This window comes from Trichomycterus rosablanca, chromosome 8 (assembly GCF_030014385.1).
Source record: "Trichomycterus rosablanca isolate fTriRos1 chromosome 8, fTriRos1.hap1, whole genome shotgun sequence".
Lineage (NCBI taxonomy): Eukaryota > Metazoa > Chordata > Actinopteri > Siluriformes > Trichomycteridae > Trichomycterus > Trichomycterus rosablanca.
In genome coordinates, this window is record NC_085995.1 from 33,881,348 (window position 1) to 33,898,088 (window position 16,741).

The following is a 16,741-nucleotide window of genomic DNA, read 5'->3' on the forward strand; positions in this document are numbered from 1 at the left end:
GTCATTTTGTCAGTGTTGTCCCATGAAAAGATATACTTAAATATCTGCAGAAATGTGAGGGGTGTACTCACTTTTGTGATACACTGTACATTTATCTATCTATCCATACATACATACATACATTTATCTATCCATCCATACACCCATCCATACATACATTTATCCATCCATCCATCCATCCATCTATAGATAAGTGCAGTGTGTCGCCAACCACTCAGTTTCAGAAGGCGGAATCTTGACTTTTATTTTGACATTAGTAAAATGGGCGTGGCTTTAAGCCACGTGACCCATGGAACACATGGCGAAGCAAATGTGCTGTTGTCTCTCAGTACCTGCTTTAGTTAATTGTACTGTTTAAATATAATAAATATAATCATTATTATCTACAGTCCGGAACATTTAGTCATTATTAATATTTACATGGCTACAGAAGCGAAGAAAGCAAAGGTAAACCCACACTAAACTGCTAGTGATCAGTACTAGAACTAAAAGAACTAAAGATGTTTATGTACTAAACCTGGTGGTAGTGCTGTTTAAGTGCTCTGTGTTAAAACAGATGTATGATTACAGATAGAAGATGCAGGATCAGACAGCAGTGTGGATGAACCTCTCCAGAACTTCTTACTCTGGTGTGACCAAGTGAATCTGATTCTCTCCAACAAGGCAAGTCATTCAGCACTTTCACTGACTAAAAGACTGGCTTGGAGAATGATATACTGTTTGTGGAGTTTGGCATGTTCCTTCCATGTCCACGTGGGTTTTCGTCCAGGTGGGCAGCATGGTGGGTAGCACTGTTACCTCACAGCAAGAAGCTTTTGGGTTCGATTCCCAGGTGGAGGTCCAGGTCCCTTCTGTGTAGAGTTTGCATGTTCTCCCCGTGTCTGTGTCGGTTTCGTCCGGGAGCTCCGGTTTCCTCCCACAGTCCAAAGACATGCAGTCAGGTTAACTGGAGATACAAAATTGTCCATGACTGTGTTTGACACTTAAGACTTGAACTGATGAATCTTGTGTAACCAGTAACTACCTGTTCTGTCATGAATCTAACCATAAATTCTTCCAGGTATTCCAGTTTGTGCATGAGAGAGTGTGATGCACTATGATAAATGATGCCCTGCACCCAGTAGTTCTGAGCAGGGTCTGGACCCTCTGGGACCCTGATCCAGATTAAGTAATTCCTAAAGATGAAGTAAAAGAATATATGAGTGTTGCGGGGTTGGTATTGTAGTGTAGCTGATAAAGTGGGTGGGACACAGCAACATTTACAATTAGTACTGGATTACATGAAAAGTTGTTACATAAAATGAATCTTGATCTGTTGGTTCAGGTGTACTTAAGTAAAAAGGACACAGTTGCAGACTATGGCATGCTCGCTAAAGAGGACATAGAAGAGGGTCACGTCCTATTCTCCATACCCAGATCCGCTCTTCTGCATCCAGAAACTTCCAAAATCAAAAAAGTCCTTGTAGAAGGTAGATATGTGGACATTATGTTTTGTCATGTTTAAATTAATAGACGTGGGTTCTTAAGCTGCCTTGTTTTTAGGAAAGAGCTCTTTGGAGAGCACGTCTGGCTGGGTTCCTCTCCTTCTAGCGCTGATGTATGAGTACACTTCTCCAGAGTCGCAGTGGAAGCCTTATCTTTCCCTCTGGCCTGATTTTAGGGAATTAGACCACCCCATGTTCTGGTAAATGCTTAAATTCAAATACAGCAATTAACTCGAATTTATTAGCAGAACATGTAAGATTTGAGTACTTTAACCAGGTGCAATTTGCATAACTGTTTTTTCTTGTTTATTTGTAGCATTATTTAGAACTCATTTATTTAAATGCCATTTTGACACATATGCACTTTTAAGTTGGGTTTCCAGTGGTCAGTTTAGTTTTTTTAAACATATGTTCATGCGAGGCGCCCAGGTGGTGCAGCGGGATATTCCGCTAGCGCACCAGCGCTGAGATTCTGAACTCGGCTGGGCCACCGGTCGGCTGGGTGTCATCTAGCGAGCATAGTTGGCAGTGCCTGCAGCTAGGGCGGGATGACCGGACTATGTGGGTGGGGTGACCGGACTATGTGGGTGGGGTCTTCAAACGCTGTGTAAGGACCCTAATTGGCAGATAGAATGCTAAGGGCTGCAAGCGGGTCAGAGGAGGTGTGAGCAGCAATGTACCCACCTCAGTCAGGGATCCCCCAGCAGCGGAAGACAAACTGACTACGCTAAATTGGGAGAAAATGGGAATAAATGCATAAATAAAATAGAAAAAAAAAAACATACGTTCATGTTGAGGCTTTGACAGCGGTGCTTTCGGTCAGTTCGGTGTCTATATACAGACATGATTGGCTGTGTCTGGGGAAGGGGAGGGTGACGAGGCCATGTGATGCATTGGCGCCCAGTAATTCAAAGGAAGTTGGATGCATAGCAACCCTGACCAGGATAAAGTGGTGGGAAAATTACATGAGTAAATGAATTATGTTCATACTTAAACTACATACTGTTTTGTTTATAACTACATTAATGTTTGATAGTGGCACTTACACTGTGACTGAAAGTTGTCTGATTAATCTATTGTGTAGGTCCAAGGAGGAGCGAGAGAAGCTGTTGAAGGGAACATCTATTCCTGAAGCAGTGGAAACAGACCTGGCCAACATTCAGAAGGAATATAACAATATAGTTTTGCCCTTCATGCGCTCACACCCTGACTTGTGGGACCCAGAACGTCACTCGCTACAGCTCTACCAGAGTCTTGTAGCTTTCATCATGGCCTACAGGTCAGCCAGGGCTCCAAAGCTGCTTGTTAAAGTATATGTATATTGTCACACCCAAATAACAAAATCACACATGCTAATATTTTGTTTACGGTCTTTAGTTTTAATTGGTAATTGTGCATTCTATTGGCACGTCTGTCTGAGATTGGTCTCATGGATTCAGCTCTCTCCTGGTTTAAGTCATATCTCACCGGCAGGTGTCAATTTGTTCGTATTGGTCACCACTCATCTGCTACCGTTCAGGTTCTACAAGGTGTTCCACAGGGATCAGTCCTTGGACCCCTCCTCTTCACCATCTACCAAATCCGCATATTTCCAAATCCGCATATTTTCACTTACGCAATATCTCTCGCCTACGTCCTTTGCTTTCGCAAGACTCTGCTGAGACTCTGATTCATGCTCTAGTCACCTTGCGGCTTGACTACTGCAATTCAATTTTATATGGGCTACCTGCCAAAACCCTCCGTCCCCTTCAACGCATCCAAAATGATGCTGCTCAGATCCTGACCTTTTCCAAAAAATTTGACCATATTACACCTGTCTTGGCTAAACTGCTCTGGTTACCCACCTCCGTGAGGATTAAATATAAAATACTCCTACTCACTTTTAAAGCAGTACATGGCCTGGCCCCGGTATACTTAGCCGACTTACTCACTTACCACTCTTCCTCCCGCAATCTTAGGTCCTCTGGCTCCAATCTATTGGCTGTACCCAGGTTCAAGCGGGCTACTATGGGTGGCCGTTCATTCAGCTGTGCCACCCCTCACCTCTGGAATTCCCTCCCTCCTACTCTCCGCTCTTTTCAAATCTTTGCTTAAAACACATCTCTTCACTGAGCATTTTTCATAGGTTTTTGTTTGTTTCTGTTGTTGTTGTAGAGCGTCCTTGAGCATGGTTAAAGGCGCTATATAAGTATAACTTATTATTATTATTATTATTATTATTAATTGCTGAGTGTGGAATTGTTTTAGCAATCTTATAAAATTTCACAACATTTATTTCCATCCAGAGTTGGATTAATTTATTGTTATAGATCTTGTACTGGCAAAGTCTTCTTCAGTGCATTCCAAATAGTTTTACTGGGGTTAAGGTCAGGACTCATAAGGTGACCAATTCATGTGTGAAAGTGGTTCTTCATGCTCCCTTAACCACTTTTTCACAAATTCAGCCTGATTGCTGGCATTGTCATCGTTGTGTCTGCCCGTGTTATCTTGGAAGGAAAATAATATTGATAAGTTAGGTAGCTGACTTCATTATACAGTAAGCATAGATGAGACAGCAGTTGCTGATAGGTTAAATATATAAGGGAAATTAAATGCTTCCAACTTTATATGCTTCCAGTGAGTTTAGGAAATGCCCTTTCCTGTTTCAGCATGACTGTGACCCCTGTGCACAAAGCAAGCTCTATTATGACATGAAGAAAAGCTCTTGTGCCCCACTGAACAGCTTTGGAATGAACTGGAACATCAACTGAGGCTTTCTTGACCAAAAACATTTTGATATGTGAGATGTATTATTAATATTAATAATAATTTATATATTTATTGGTTTTAGCTTTCAGGAGCCAGTGGAGGATGAGGAAGAGGATGAAGAGCCGAACCCTCCTATGATGGTGCCAATGGCAGACATGCTCAACCATGTGTCCAACCACAACGCCAATTTAGAATACACACCAGTAAGCCTGATGAACACCAGTATTTTCTACTAAAACTTCCTGAAACCCGCCAATACAGTGACCCAAATTATCTGATTCGTCCACCAATACTTGCTTACGGGCAGTGGTGACTGGACTAATGATCAGATCCAGGCTGGTTCAAGCCCTACCACTGCCAAGTCGCCACTGTTGGGCCCCTAAGGCAGGCTCAGTCAAAATTGTTAGTTCTATTGGATAAAGATTTTCCCAATCAGGCCCTAAAATTGGGGTTCTAATGGAATTTGAGTTCAACATAGCAGAAACCGTTTTGTTCACCACTTGAGTGAGTTTTGTTTTAGTTGGACTGCCTTGTAAGAGAATTGGTCTCTGGTTTGAACTTACTGAAGCCAACCAGCCAGCCAGTTTGTGGAGTGTGAAGTGACGGCCACACACAATGAATTAACCTAATTATATGCAACCGAGCTGTCGGTTGAGGAAATAAATTTAATATGAAGCGCGCTAGTGAGCATCTGAAAATAATTTGTATTACTACTGTTACTCCTATTATTGAAGTAGAAAATACAATTTTGGTTAGAAATTTCGTTACAAAACAGTTTTGAGAGTTAATTTATGCAAAATGCTTAGAATGCTGTTTTCCGTTCTCCCTCTCTGCTGCAGGAGCGTCTAAAAATGGTGGCAGTGCGGCCCATCAGGAAGGGTGAGGAGATCTTTAACACGTACGGTCAGATGGCTAACTGGCAGCTACTACACATGTACGGTTTCACTGAACCTTTTCCCACCAACTCCAACGATACGGCAGATATGAACATGGACATTGTGTACAAAGCAGCTGTTCAAGGTACCGTTTCACACCAGCACAATCAACTGGAGCACAAAAGCAAATACAAGAAAAAAACAAAGCTATGGCATATAAGACTGAATGTAAAAACAAACAGTAGAAATGCAGCATCAATTAAAATGTGGCCTGATTTCTTGTTTGGGATAAAAGTTTTTTCTTAGTAATAAACTAAATGGATGAACCTTGTAGATGCTGATACTGATTACAAAGCAATTCCAGTCGGATGATTCAGCACAGTGCAGAAGTTTTATATTATACAGACAAAGTCTCAGTTTTTCACCTCTGTACAAAGCAGGCGTAGACTTGTACAATAATGATCAATAATTAACTGATGTGAACAAAGACATAGCTGAACCTCTCTGCTTGCCAATCAGTGTAAGGGGTATCAGGTCAAAAGCCTGTGTTACTCTGCCATGGGTGAAAAATAAACTATGTATCACTGAAGAAATGTTATTGTGCTCTTTCTTAAATAAAGATTGGACACTGAAAATGAAAACAATGGTGTTTAGCTACCTTCAGCAGTTCCTAAAAAATGACATTGTGTCATATAAGAAGAATGCATTTCTTAAATAAATGCCTTTATTTGTCATAAATACATTAAAATGAAATGCTTTTTCTTCATATCCCAGCTTGTTTGGGAGCTGGGGTCAGAGTGCATTCGAACTCTTAACCTTTCGATTGATAGCCCAAAGCTCTACCTACTAGGCTACCACTGTCCTTATGTAAGCGACTAGTTAAAACATGTAGCTATGATTATGAGTTTTCAAAACCTTGACTGCTGTAGTTCTGCTCAGCAATCCAGGATGAAACAGGAAGCTTTAATGACTCTTTTTGGCTTTTTACTGCCGTGATTTTAGCGGGGCAAAGCCACATTTATAGTAAATTGGGTCTAATGACTTCTCTGCCTGTGAGCAATGTAGATAGTAGCTTAGCACTTTTTAACCACCTGCTTCCTAATTTCCACCTGCCTAATACAGACTTTAGGGGTGCGGTTTTAATTTTCTACACAGCCTGTTAGCTTTGTGCTGAAATAATCTTAATGAAATCAGTTATTATGTTGTGTGTATGTTTGCTTTCTGGAGGAAATAAGTGGCTGATTGATAATGTAAATTGAAACTCTGAGACTAAAATATCCCCTAGTTTTTTTACTTACTCATGTCTAATAACTTCAGTGTTGTTGACATAAAACTGTGGTTATTATGGTATATTCTAAAACGTTTAGATACGATTAAGTAAATCACTGATTGACTATTAAAAACACAGTGAAAAAAACTGGTGAGGTTTAGACAGCAGGCACACAGCCACAGTGCTGGATGCTGTGTGGTTTCCAGCAGTAGGACTGACTTGTTATTATGAGATTTACATTTATTTTAGGGCTGTCAAACGATTAAAATTTTTAATCGCGATTAATCTCAGAATTTCATATAGTTAATCGCATTAAAAAAAATCTGTGTAAATGTTATAGAAAACAAGGATTTTTATGTGAAATGTTACAATTAAAATGGTGAACACATTTTATGCTAAATGTACTGATGTTAAAAACTGCTGGGACAAGAGAAAACTGTAAGGGAGTTTTATTCACTCACATACTAGGCAGTAAATGTCAGATTGTAGTTTAGAATTTCTCCATCAGCAAACATTGTAGATCAGCGGTGCTTTAGGTGGGATAAGGCGTAGTTATTGTAACAGACTTTTCTGTGGTTGTATTGTGACAATGGTTTGATGGCCGTTTCTACACGAAGTGAGTGTGTTTTGACCCTTTGGGGCTTCCATAGTGCATGGACTAACGTGCTTGACTCAGCTTTCCGGTATTTGGTACCTTAACAGAATAAGTTAATAAAAGTGTTCTGCTCCCGACAACTTGTGAATATAGCGTGTATTTATTTCTTTATAAGTGCATCACTACAACGCTCGGTTACATTATGCTAACAAACCGCAAATGAAAAACGGTGGCAAGTCCGACATTAAAACGTTTGTTTTAACATAATGTTAACATAATGTAACCGAGCGTTGTAGTTCTACCAGTCAAGTCTCAACATTAACTAGAATTTGCGTTAACGGCACTATTATTTTTAATCGCGTTAAATTGAAATCGCGTTAATGCGTTATTATCGCGTTAACTTCGACAGCCCTAATTTATTTACATTTTCAGCATTTTGCAGATGCTTTTACCCAAAGTGACTTACAGTACTGTGACCGTATATATTGTCTAAGCAATTGAAGGTTAATGGCCTTGCTTAAGGGCCTAACAGTGGCAACCTTGCAGTGGTAGGGCTTGAACCAGTGACCTTTTGATTACTAATCCAGTACCTTATCTGCTAGGCTACAACTGCCTACAGAAGGATATGAAAGTTTTTTCCAGTTTGCATATATAATGGGAAAGATATTTACATTTACTGCATTTAGCAGATGCTTTTGTCCAAAGTGACTTAAAGTTGTGACCAAATACAATCCAAGCAGATGTTTAAGGTTAAGGGCACTGCTTCAGGGGCTTGAACCAGCAACCTTCTGATTACTAGTCTAATACCTTAACCACAGAATTTAAAGGGCTAATAAATGTAATAGGTGCATCTTTATTATTTAAAACATACATTTATATTGAGTTAACAGCGTTGTGCCATTGTGTATTCGATTTTGTTTCCGTCCTGTTTCCCACAGGTGCACAGAGCGAGGCAGAGAAGCGCCTCCAAGAGAAGAAATGGAAGATTTTACATGATATGGAGGTGGTGACAGAGAAAGGCGTCTTTGTTTTTGGCAAGAACGGTTCACTTACAGATACAGAGCTGTACATAACGCTCAAGGTACTACACTAATAACACATGGCTGGAAATAAAGCTCTAGTACAGAGGCCAACAAAGAGCAGACCATGGTCCAGATCCTGACCCAGGTTTCATTTTCCTCCAGACTTAGTAGCATTTATTATTAATTAACATAATTACCAATAGATCATGTGTTTTTTTTTTTACCCTATGTGGTTTTTGGCCAGCAACAGCTGAACTGTAAATACACCTTCTCAAGTGATTTTAAATAGTGTACAATGACCAGATATTAAAAATCAAGGTTCTGGGCTCAAAGTGGTGCACCAGTAAAGTATTATCAGTATTATTGCATATAACCTCCTTTTGCAAACAGGATTGACATTTATGGGCGTCCATAAACTCTTGTGCAAGTGTATAATTCAGTCAAGTGTCACCCAGACATGCAGTTTTACTAGAGGTGGCAATTCTTCTTTATTGCAGGTCTTATGCATGAGTGAAAAAGAATTTAAAGAGTACCAGGAGAATGAAGGCTGGGAGGAAGACGAGGGTGAGGACGATGAATCTAAAGCGGCCCAGGCTCTGAGTTTTGAGGGAATTCCATATCTGGCTCCAAAGTGGAAGCAGCTGCTAAACACTGCTGCAGGTCTCGTGCTAAATCAGTACGCTGAGGACATAAAATCTGATCTCAGGATGGTCGAGAATCAACAACTTTTGTCCAAACTCAGTGACCGAGAGAGAAGAGCACTGCACGTCCGACTCGGCCAGAAGAGCATCATTCATCACCTTCAGCAGCTCACACACATCAGTACAGCTTAGCAATAAGCTAACTTATTTAATTTAATGTTTTCTCTGGACTGAAAGTAATGGTTCTGCAAAAAAAAACCTGAATTTACCCTACATGTAAGTGATCATACTTCAATCACCATGACTGAAGTTAATTACCGGTGATAAAAAGTAAATGTGACCAACAAGTAAAGTAATCAAGCATGATTCCTCACAGCTGTAGGGTTCTGGGGATTAGAGGAGTGAGAAACCACAGGGTGGGCCATTTATATGAATACACCTAAATAAAATGGGAATGGTTGGTGATATTAACTTCCTGTTTGTGGCACATTAGTATATGGGAGGGGGAAAACTTTTCAAGATGGGTGGTGACCATGGCGGCCATTTTGAAGTAACTTTATTCTTTCATGAGTTATTTACAAGCTTCTCTTTGTTTACAGCCATTGACATGTCGCAGAGGTTAACACGTGAGGAGCAGATAGAAATTGTGTTGATGTCTGGTGAACGCAGTACCCGGGTCATTGCAGCAGATTTCAATGCAAGACACCCTACGAGACCACCCATCTCCCATGCTACAGTTAGCAAACTGCTTGTTAAGTTTCGTGAAACTGGTTCAGTGTTGGATTTGCCAAAATGTGGACGCATGAAAACTGTCACTAATGAAGAAACATCAGTGGCTGTCCTAGCTTCATTCAGCAAGAGCCCACAGCGTAGCACTCGCCGCATGTCACTGGAGAGTGGCATCAGTCGAACATCCCTTCGGCGGATATTAGCTACTCACAAATGGCACCCTTACAAACTCCAGCTGCTGCAGCATCTCAACGAGGATGACCCAGATCGGCGCACTGAATTTGCAGAATGGGCAAAACAAAAATTGGAACAGGACCCTCAGTTTACACAGAACATTTTGTTCAGTGATGAGGCAAACTTTTATGTGAATGGTGAAGTTAACAAACAAAACCACCGCTATTGGTCTGACACTAACCCACATTGGATAGATCCCTCCAAGACTGTTGGAACACAAAAATTGATGGTATGGTGTGGTATATGGGGTACAAAGATAGTGGGGCCATTCTTCATCAATGGAAACCTCAAGGCCACTGGATATTTGAGATTGCTACATGATGATGTGTTTCCCTCTTTATGCACTGAAGCTGGCACGTTCCCTGAGTTTTTCCAGCAAGATGGTGCACTACCACATTATGGGTGTCAGGTCCGAGCATTCCTAGATGAACAGTTTCCTGGAAAGTGGATTGGTCGTCGTGGGCCAGTTGAATGGCCCCCAAGGTCTCCCGATCTGACCCCCTTAGACTTTTATCTTTGGGGTCATCTGAAGGCAATTGTCTATGCTGTGAAGATACGAGATGTGCAGCACCTGAAAATACGGATACTGGAAGCCTGTGCTAGCAGTGTGTGAAGAGTGGGAGAAGAGGGTTGCATTGACAATCCAACACAATGGGCAGCACTTTGAACACATTTTATAAGTGGTCAGAAACTTGTAAATAACTCATGAAAGAATAAAGTTAAAGAATAAAGCACACCATTGTTTTTCTTGTGAAATTCTCAATAAGTTTGATGTGTCACATGACCCTCTTCCCATTGAAAAAACTAAAGTTGGATCCAAAATGGCAGACTTCAAAATGGCCACCATGGTCACCACCCATCTTGAAAAGTTTTCCCCCTCCCATATACTAATGTGCCACAAACAAGAAGTTAATATCACCAACCATTCCCATTTTATTTAGGTGTATCCATATAAATGGCCCACCCTGTATATGGACAAAAGTATTGGTACAACCATTCTAATTATTTAATTTGTGTTTCTTAGCCACAACAATTACTGACAGGTGTGATAAATCAATTATATTAAGGAAATTGTCTGCTTGCAAACTTTGCAGCAACGGTTTAAGGAAGGCCCTTCCTTGTTCCAGATGACTGTCTCATGCACAAAGCAAAGTCTATAAAGACGTCATACAAGGACAAACAGCCCAAAGAAGAGCAACAATCGTCACAAGTGGAAGTGGTTAAGAGAACAACCTGAGAACTTTACAACGCTAGAATTTAAGGCATTATTGTCATTTGGAAACTGCTTTGCATCAAAGGCCAAGGTGTGAACTGATGTAGCAAGTAACAAAGCTTGACCTGTGAACAGGGAGAAAAGCCCTGTGATGGTTTGGGGTTCTGTCTTTCCAGTATTTTAATGCATTGTGCCCAGTCATTTCAGGAAACTGCAACCTTGACCAAGATAAAACAGTGGTGTAATATAAAAATGAAATGAATTATGTAAAAAAAATATCAAAGATATTTCAGAAGCAACTCTATTTTTATCAGCTCCTTCAAGTAAATGTCACCAGTTTCTGACCTTTTATTCACTTTTTAGTTAAAGCTCGGTGTAACGAAACCACAGGAAGTGGCTTCAAAGTATCTTGTGATCGCAGTTTAAACCACAAATCTCAATATGGATATATATAATGACAGTAGGTCCAGTGTTCAAACATAAACCACATTAACAAATGTCTAACTAGACTAGTCTGCCGATTTAAACTGGCACTCCTCACATGCATTGTGAGGAGTCTGAGGCAAAGAGGTTAGACAGAGAGATTCAAAATAAACCAAACCATTTACCGCCTATAAGCGTTTAAGAAACTTTTTGTGAGGTAGTTCAGAAATTATGTAAATTGTCCCAAAGGTTAAAAAAAAAAAGAAATTCTGGAAATGAATTTATGTTTTTACAAATTTCAGAGGAAAGTATATATTTTTAAGAAATTAGTTGCTGTAATAACTGAGTGTAATGTCATTTACACAAAATTACTCCGATGCTAAACGAGGCTAAAAAGGACTTGTGGTTGATAGAGGCCTATTATGTTTTATTACACAGTCTGTGGCCAGTTATTGCATATTTCTTTGTACATTGGACCCCCAATTTGTTGAGAATATAGACTAAATAGTTTAAAGACCTGAAGTTTGTAATAATTTGTAACACTTGGTTGAAGTTATATGACAATTACAAGAGAAGCACAGACAATGCTGGACAGAAACTGATTCTCACCGTTTAACACGCATTCAGCATTGTGGGGAAACCACAGCTAGTGACTACAGAGCTGTGAAACGGGGAGACCGGGTTGCATTATAAATAGCAGTCATGCATGTACCAAACCTGGATTCACTTGCTGTGGCTTTGTAGCTCTTTAATAATATTTAACACGCTTTTTTTAAATAAAGCATGTAAATGATTAAGATTTTAACATCATTTACACTTTGTGTTTGACATTAAACTTGAACTGATGAATCATGTAACCTTTAGTAACCCATCCTGTCATGAATGCAACCATTAGTAGGCAATTTTATATCTCCAATTCACCTTTGGATTGTGGGAGGAAACCAACGCACAAAGTCAGTGACGCTTGCTGCTTCAGCTTAGTGCCTCTAATTCTACACCTTGAGGTGAGATTTTAAGACAGACGTGTCACAGTATCAGAACCCTTTTCCTCTCTATAATATTAGATCCAGCTACTATGGCTGATCTGAACCCGTTACCAAAACTGGATATCACATTGATGTAATCTTTTTTTGTCACAGCTATTGCTGGCACTATACTAGCAACCACAATACAGCTAAAACACCACGATACAACAGCATCACCAACTCCGGCTGTAACAATCAATAAAGACGCACCACTCTGCTGTTCAAGTTTTTAATGCGGCAACTACAGAATGCATACATACAGGAAATAAGTAGCAAGAACTAAAGGCAACTAGAAAGTACTAGAAAATTCAACACACGGACCAATACATTTACAAAACATTCAAAATCCTTACAAAATGGCCTGTATTGGTCCTCCTTTGTGTTCTGCAATTTGGATCTTTATACAAACTTGAAAGATTCAAATTACCATCAAATTTTTTGAATATTTTCACAATTTTACAAGTGCCAGGGAGAACCTCCTACCCATTGTCTTAAAACGGTGCAAATTAGCGACTCCAAAGCACCACTGCACTCGAGAACAGAAGCTGTCTGGCCACTCACCTCTCCACACCCACAGCTCTCCTTTTAAAACAAAATCTGAAGTACGCCACTAGCATAAAGCTTCCAAACCAAAAAGATCAGTCTTAAAGGCAAGAAAAATAAAATAAAATCTCAAATTCAGGGTGGTGGAAGAGGGATTTCAAATGAGCAGGAGAGCAAGAAAAAGCATGACCGTGTGTACCACACAAAGAAATGTTTAAAGCATGAGTTCATGCTCATGTGTCAGATTTGAGCTTTGGCTAGCAAGGGGGGGAGTAATGCAGAATATGCTCATCCCTTATCTGAATATTTACACTGAAGTTCATTTTTACACCGTTTAACAGCAACAGCCCCCCTCGTAAATCATAATGTCCCTATATTCTTTAGTGTGGCCAGGTTCCGGTAAAAGGTGGTCCAGTGCTGGTCAAGATGATCAAATTGGATGGGCGCAGGGCCTCGGTGGAGGGCTACAGGAAGACAGGAGGTGCTTTTCCTTCTCGCAAGGAGGGATTGCTCCTGCAGCTTAACTGGCACCTGTGCCCTCCATCACCTGCTGGGCCTGCTTCTGCCCCATGCAGCACTGAGCCACAGACTGAAACAGCCTGTAACAAAAAACCATAGAGGTCAACTCTTGAAATCAGATCACGTAAATAAACAGGTTTTAGGATCATGCTGTTAAACAGGAAAAAGGAATTACTCACTTCTCAATCTCTGGCGCACAGTGTACAAAGTCATGACTCCAGAACTTAAAGGCAGGGTTCTTAATGAGCTCAATGAAAGTGATGAGAAGTCCCCAGGGGTGCGGCCTGTTCACAATCAGCCTCTCCAGCAGAACCCTGCAACAAACAACAGGCAATTAGAACTAGGGCACAAGTACATGAGTGCTTAGAGACACCAAAAACGATGAACTTAAATCACTGAATAAATATTATTTAAAAGCCTGGCATGTTTAGTTCACACCAACCACTGCATAGGTTTACAACTTATCAACAGTAATGTCAGAAATACAAGGAATGGCCAACGCTTTGCAATGGACTGGTATCCTATGCAGAGTTTTTCTGCCTCATGCCCACCGTGACCATGTCAAACTAAGTTTTAAAATAAATGATGCCACAAAAATCTGCTTACATAGAAAGAACTTAAATAAATTATTGCATACTAATTTTAAATACAACTTGGACACAACTAGATGGTTCAGCCATCCTGGCTGATATTTTGAAATTGTGCTGGTAAATTGATGATATATCTTATCCACTTTCTGCAAAGCCAAAACTTTATTTTTCAAAGGCCCAGACTACACAAGGAGCTATTCCAAAACTTCTAACATGCATTAATCAGGCTAAAATTAAGCTGGACCTTGGTCCTATTAGAATCATATGGAATCTACTGAAACTCAAAGTCTAGACAGACATGAAAAAAAACCCAAGTCTAAGATATCAAACAGGCATGCTTAATGTACACATCTCATACCGTGTTATCTGCTCCTGAATCGCCTCTGCATTGGCCTCAGCAAACAGGTAGAGCATAGTGCAGCTAAAGTAGTGCGTGTGGCTGTTTGGATAGCGCAGCTGATTGGCTATTGCATTCAAGAACAGATAGCGACCTGAGGAGGAAAAACACGAGAAAAATTTAAGGAATCTTAAATTCTGTTAGAGGAAAAGTGGTTAGGAGGTTATTACTTTTTTCAGCAATGAATTGTTAAAGAAAAAGTCATTAAAAAATTGGACCAATGTCAGGGGTGGAGCTCCCCTACCTGTTTTATACAGTATTTCCCAGAGTGCTTTTTTAACCATGAATGACAATGCAACATAGTTCATTGGTCACTGTTAAAACGTTTCGACAGTAGGCAGTGCCTCAAAGCCATAAAGTCCTCATTAACAATTCTGCTGTCGTTCTGATTAAATAAATATGCGACCAGATTAGGTAATTTAAATATCAAATATACAAATTTGTATAAATGTGTGATGTTAAATAAAGAAATGCTGATTACTGTCTGTACCCTTAAATCAGGATACAATTACTGCCGTCTGTTATATGCACATCAAACCACGATAATGCATGTCCCTCACCTTCAGTGTCCAGGTCCACAGCAAGATTCTGGAAGATGTCCATGTGTGCTGAGTGGGTGATGGTGCTCATGGAGGGTGTGCTGCCCTTGTTGTGAATGTGGGCGATGGCCTGTGTGCCTACATACAGGACCAGGGCATTGATCAACTGGATGTTGTAACGGTTGCCTGGCTCATTGGACACCTGATGCAACATGACAAAAACAAATCGCCCATTACTTATACTATATTGTAAATACAAAAGTTTAAATACTAAACGAACATTAAAAACACCACCACTTACAGTTGAAGTAAAAAAAATAAATACAAAAATCCCTGAAACAGGAGTGAGGTTCAGTACCTGCAGATTGCTGCGCAACTCTGAGAGGAACGTTACTGGGGAGCGGGTCTTTAGGTACGAGTCCAGATCCTTCTTGAACGGAGAGGGCATCTCACCAGTAAAGTTGGTAAGAATACGGGGAGCAATGTTTATCTCACTAAGCATGTCCACCTGGGGGCAAACACACACAGCATTTATAGAATTGCACAGTGAATATCCAACATGAAATAAGTAACCATATAAAGTTTTAGCTGGTACAGGAAGACAGGAGGTGCTTTTCCTTCTTGCTGAGCAAGGAGGGATTGCTCCTGCAGCTTAACTGGCACCTGTGCCCTCCATCACCTGCTGGGCCTGCTTCTGCCCCATGCAGCATTTATTTACTGCCCCATGCATGATATTTACTCCACAGAAGACGCCACGCTATGATTTATATAAAATGAACTTATTTCTCATGAACTGTATTTTAATACAAGGTTGCACATGTAAATCATTATGCATACTGCAATGTCTCATTTTTAACAGAGGCATAATTTTCATATCATTAAGTTAGATTCATAATAGTCCAACATGCACCAATTTTTTATTCATTAAGGTATAGTTATGAGCACAGTTTTACACACAGTCACATGTGCAGAGTTTAACACGCAGTCAGACTCCAAACTGACACAAAACAGCTTTACTTTGTGCTAATGTTCAACAGTTCCACTGTTAATGGTTGAGTAATATAAATGCATAAAAAATGGATTAAAGGGGCAAGCGCTTAATCTCTAAATGTGTTTAAACACCTAGCTGGCTCGTGTGCACCAAGGGTGAGAGAGTCTCAAATCAACAGTCTAAACTTACAAGCTCTACTTCCTTCAGCAGTCAAAAATAAACTGAAATTTCATTTTTAACTGAACATTAACCGGTTAACCAATATATAACAAAAACATCACTGTTCGATTAATCATCAGCTATTTGCTTCCAATTTAAAAATGTGAAAATTGCAAACATGATTAGGTGTGAAAGGTTTGAAGCAAATGAACACTTTGTTTATCACAGAGTTTAGTGCAAACATGTCTTTAAAGAAAGGAGTCATTCGTACCTTAAGGTTGGGTGTAAAGGGGTCTGGAAGCCTCATGTTGCGGGGAAAGGCACTCAGGATCAGGTTCCTCAGCTGAATGCAGTTGGGTGGGATCACATCACAGAAACCATAGTGATAGTCGCACAGGAACTCTGGGAAATCGTGCAGCAGGACCAAAAGAACTCGCAAGGTGCCCTAAAGGAAAGCAGACCGAATGTGCATTGCCAAAACAGTACGACTATAAAAGAAAAATCAAAGCAATTTCGGCAGGGTGGGACTGGGCTTGGGGGGAGAACCCACAGGCTTCATGACAAAAAAAGTTGTATGAGGAACTTTAGATTATACCTTATAGAGGATTTGCATAGGTTTGTTGAGCTCCACATTTCTCAAGAAGGGGGCCAGATACTTAAACAGATCAATCAGCAGCTGTGCATACATGGGCCATCCCTGCAAAGACCGATTAAAAAAAACAAAAAAAATAAATATGCAATCAT

At 40.2% G+C, this 16,741-nt stretch overlaps 2 protein-coding genes across 3 annotated transcripts in view; one reads left to right on the forward strand and one right to left on the reverse strand.

Moving 5' to 3' along the window:
* The first annotated feature begins 408 nt into the window (after positions 1 to 408).
* Positions 409 to 8,832, forward strand: setd6 (SET domain containing 6, protein lysine methyltransferase). Its single transcript, XM_063000100.1, has 9 exons — positions 409 to 447; positions 571 to 663; positions 1,325 to 1,469; positions 1,543 to 1,684; positions 2,569 to 2,763; positions 4,315 to 4,435; positions 5,072 to 5,252; positions 7,911 to 8,053; positions 8,492 to 8,832. Exons 1-9 carry the CDS (start codon positions 421 to 423, stop codon positions 8,825 to 8,827), a joined length of 1,383 nt encoding a protein of 460 aa, XP_062856170.1. The 5' UTR covers positions 409 to 420; the 3' UTR covers positions 8,828 to 8,832.
* A 3,642-nt stretch (positions 8,833 to 12,474) lies between these two features.
* cnot1 (CCR4-NOT transcription complex, subunit 1) overlaps positions 12,475 to 16,741 on the reverse strand; it is a 33,833-nt gene continuing 29,566 nt past the window's right edge. For both annotated transcript variants that reach the window (XM_063000768.1, XM_063000767.1), the window contains exons 43-49: positions 16,593 to 16,694; positions 16,269 to 16,442; positions 15,206 to 15,355; positions 14,869 to 15,049; positions 14,270 to 14,402; positions 13,501 to 13,635; positions 12,475 to 13,401 (exon numbers count right to left, since the gene is read on the reverse strand). In XM_063000768.1, the coding sequence (XP_062856838.1) occupies positions 13,323 to 13,401; positions 13,501 to 13,635; positions 14,270 to 14,402; positions 14,869 to 15,049; positions 15,206 to 15,355; positions 16,269 to 16,442; positions 16,593 to 16,694 (954 nt within the window). In that variant the 3' untranslated portion in view covers positions 12,475 to 13,322. The remainder of the gene's footprint in view (positions 13,402 to 13,500; positions 13,636 to 14,269; positions 14,403 to 14,868; positions 15,050 to 15,205; positions 15,356 to 16,268; positions 16,443 to 16,592; positions 16,695 to 16,741) is intronic.

Coding starts and splice junctions, on each gene's coding strand:
- setd6 (XM_063000100.1), top strand. CDS start 421: ATGGCTACAGAAGCGAAGAAAGCAAAG. Junction 1,685..2,568: donor TTAGACCACCCCATGTTCTG/GTAAATGCTTAA, acceptor TCTATTGTGTAG/GTCCAAGGAGGAGCGAGAGA. Junction 4,436..5,071: donor CCAATTTAGAATACACACCA/GTAAGCCTGATG, acceptor TCTCTGCTGCAG/GAGCGTCTAAAAATGGTGGC.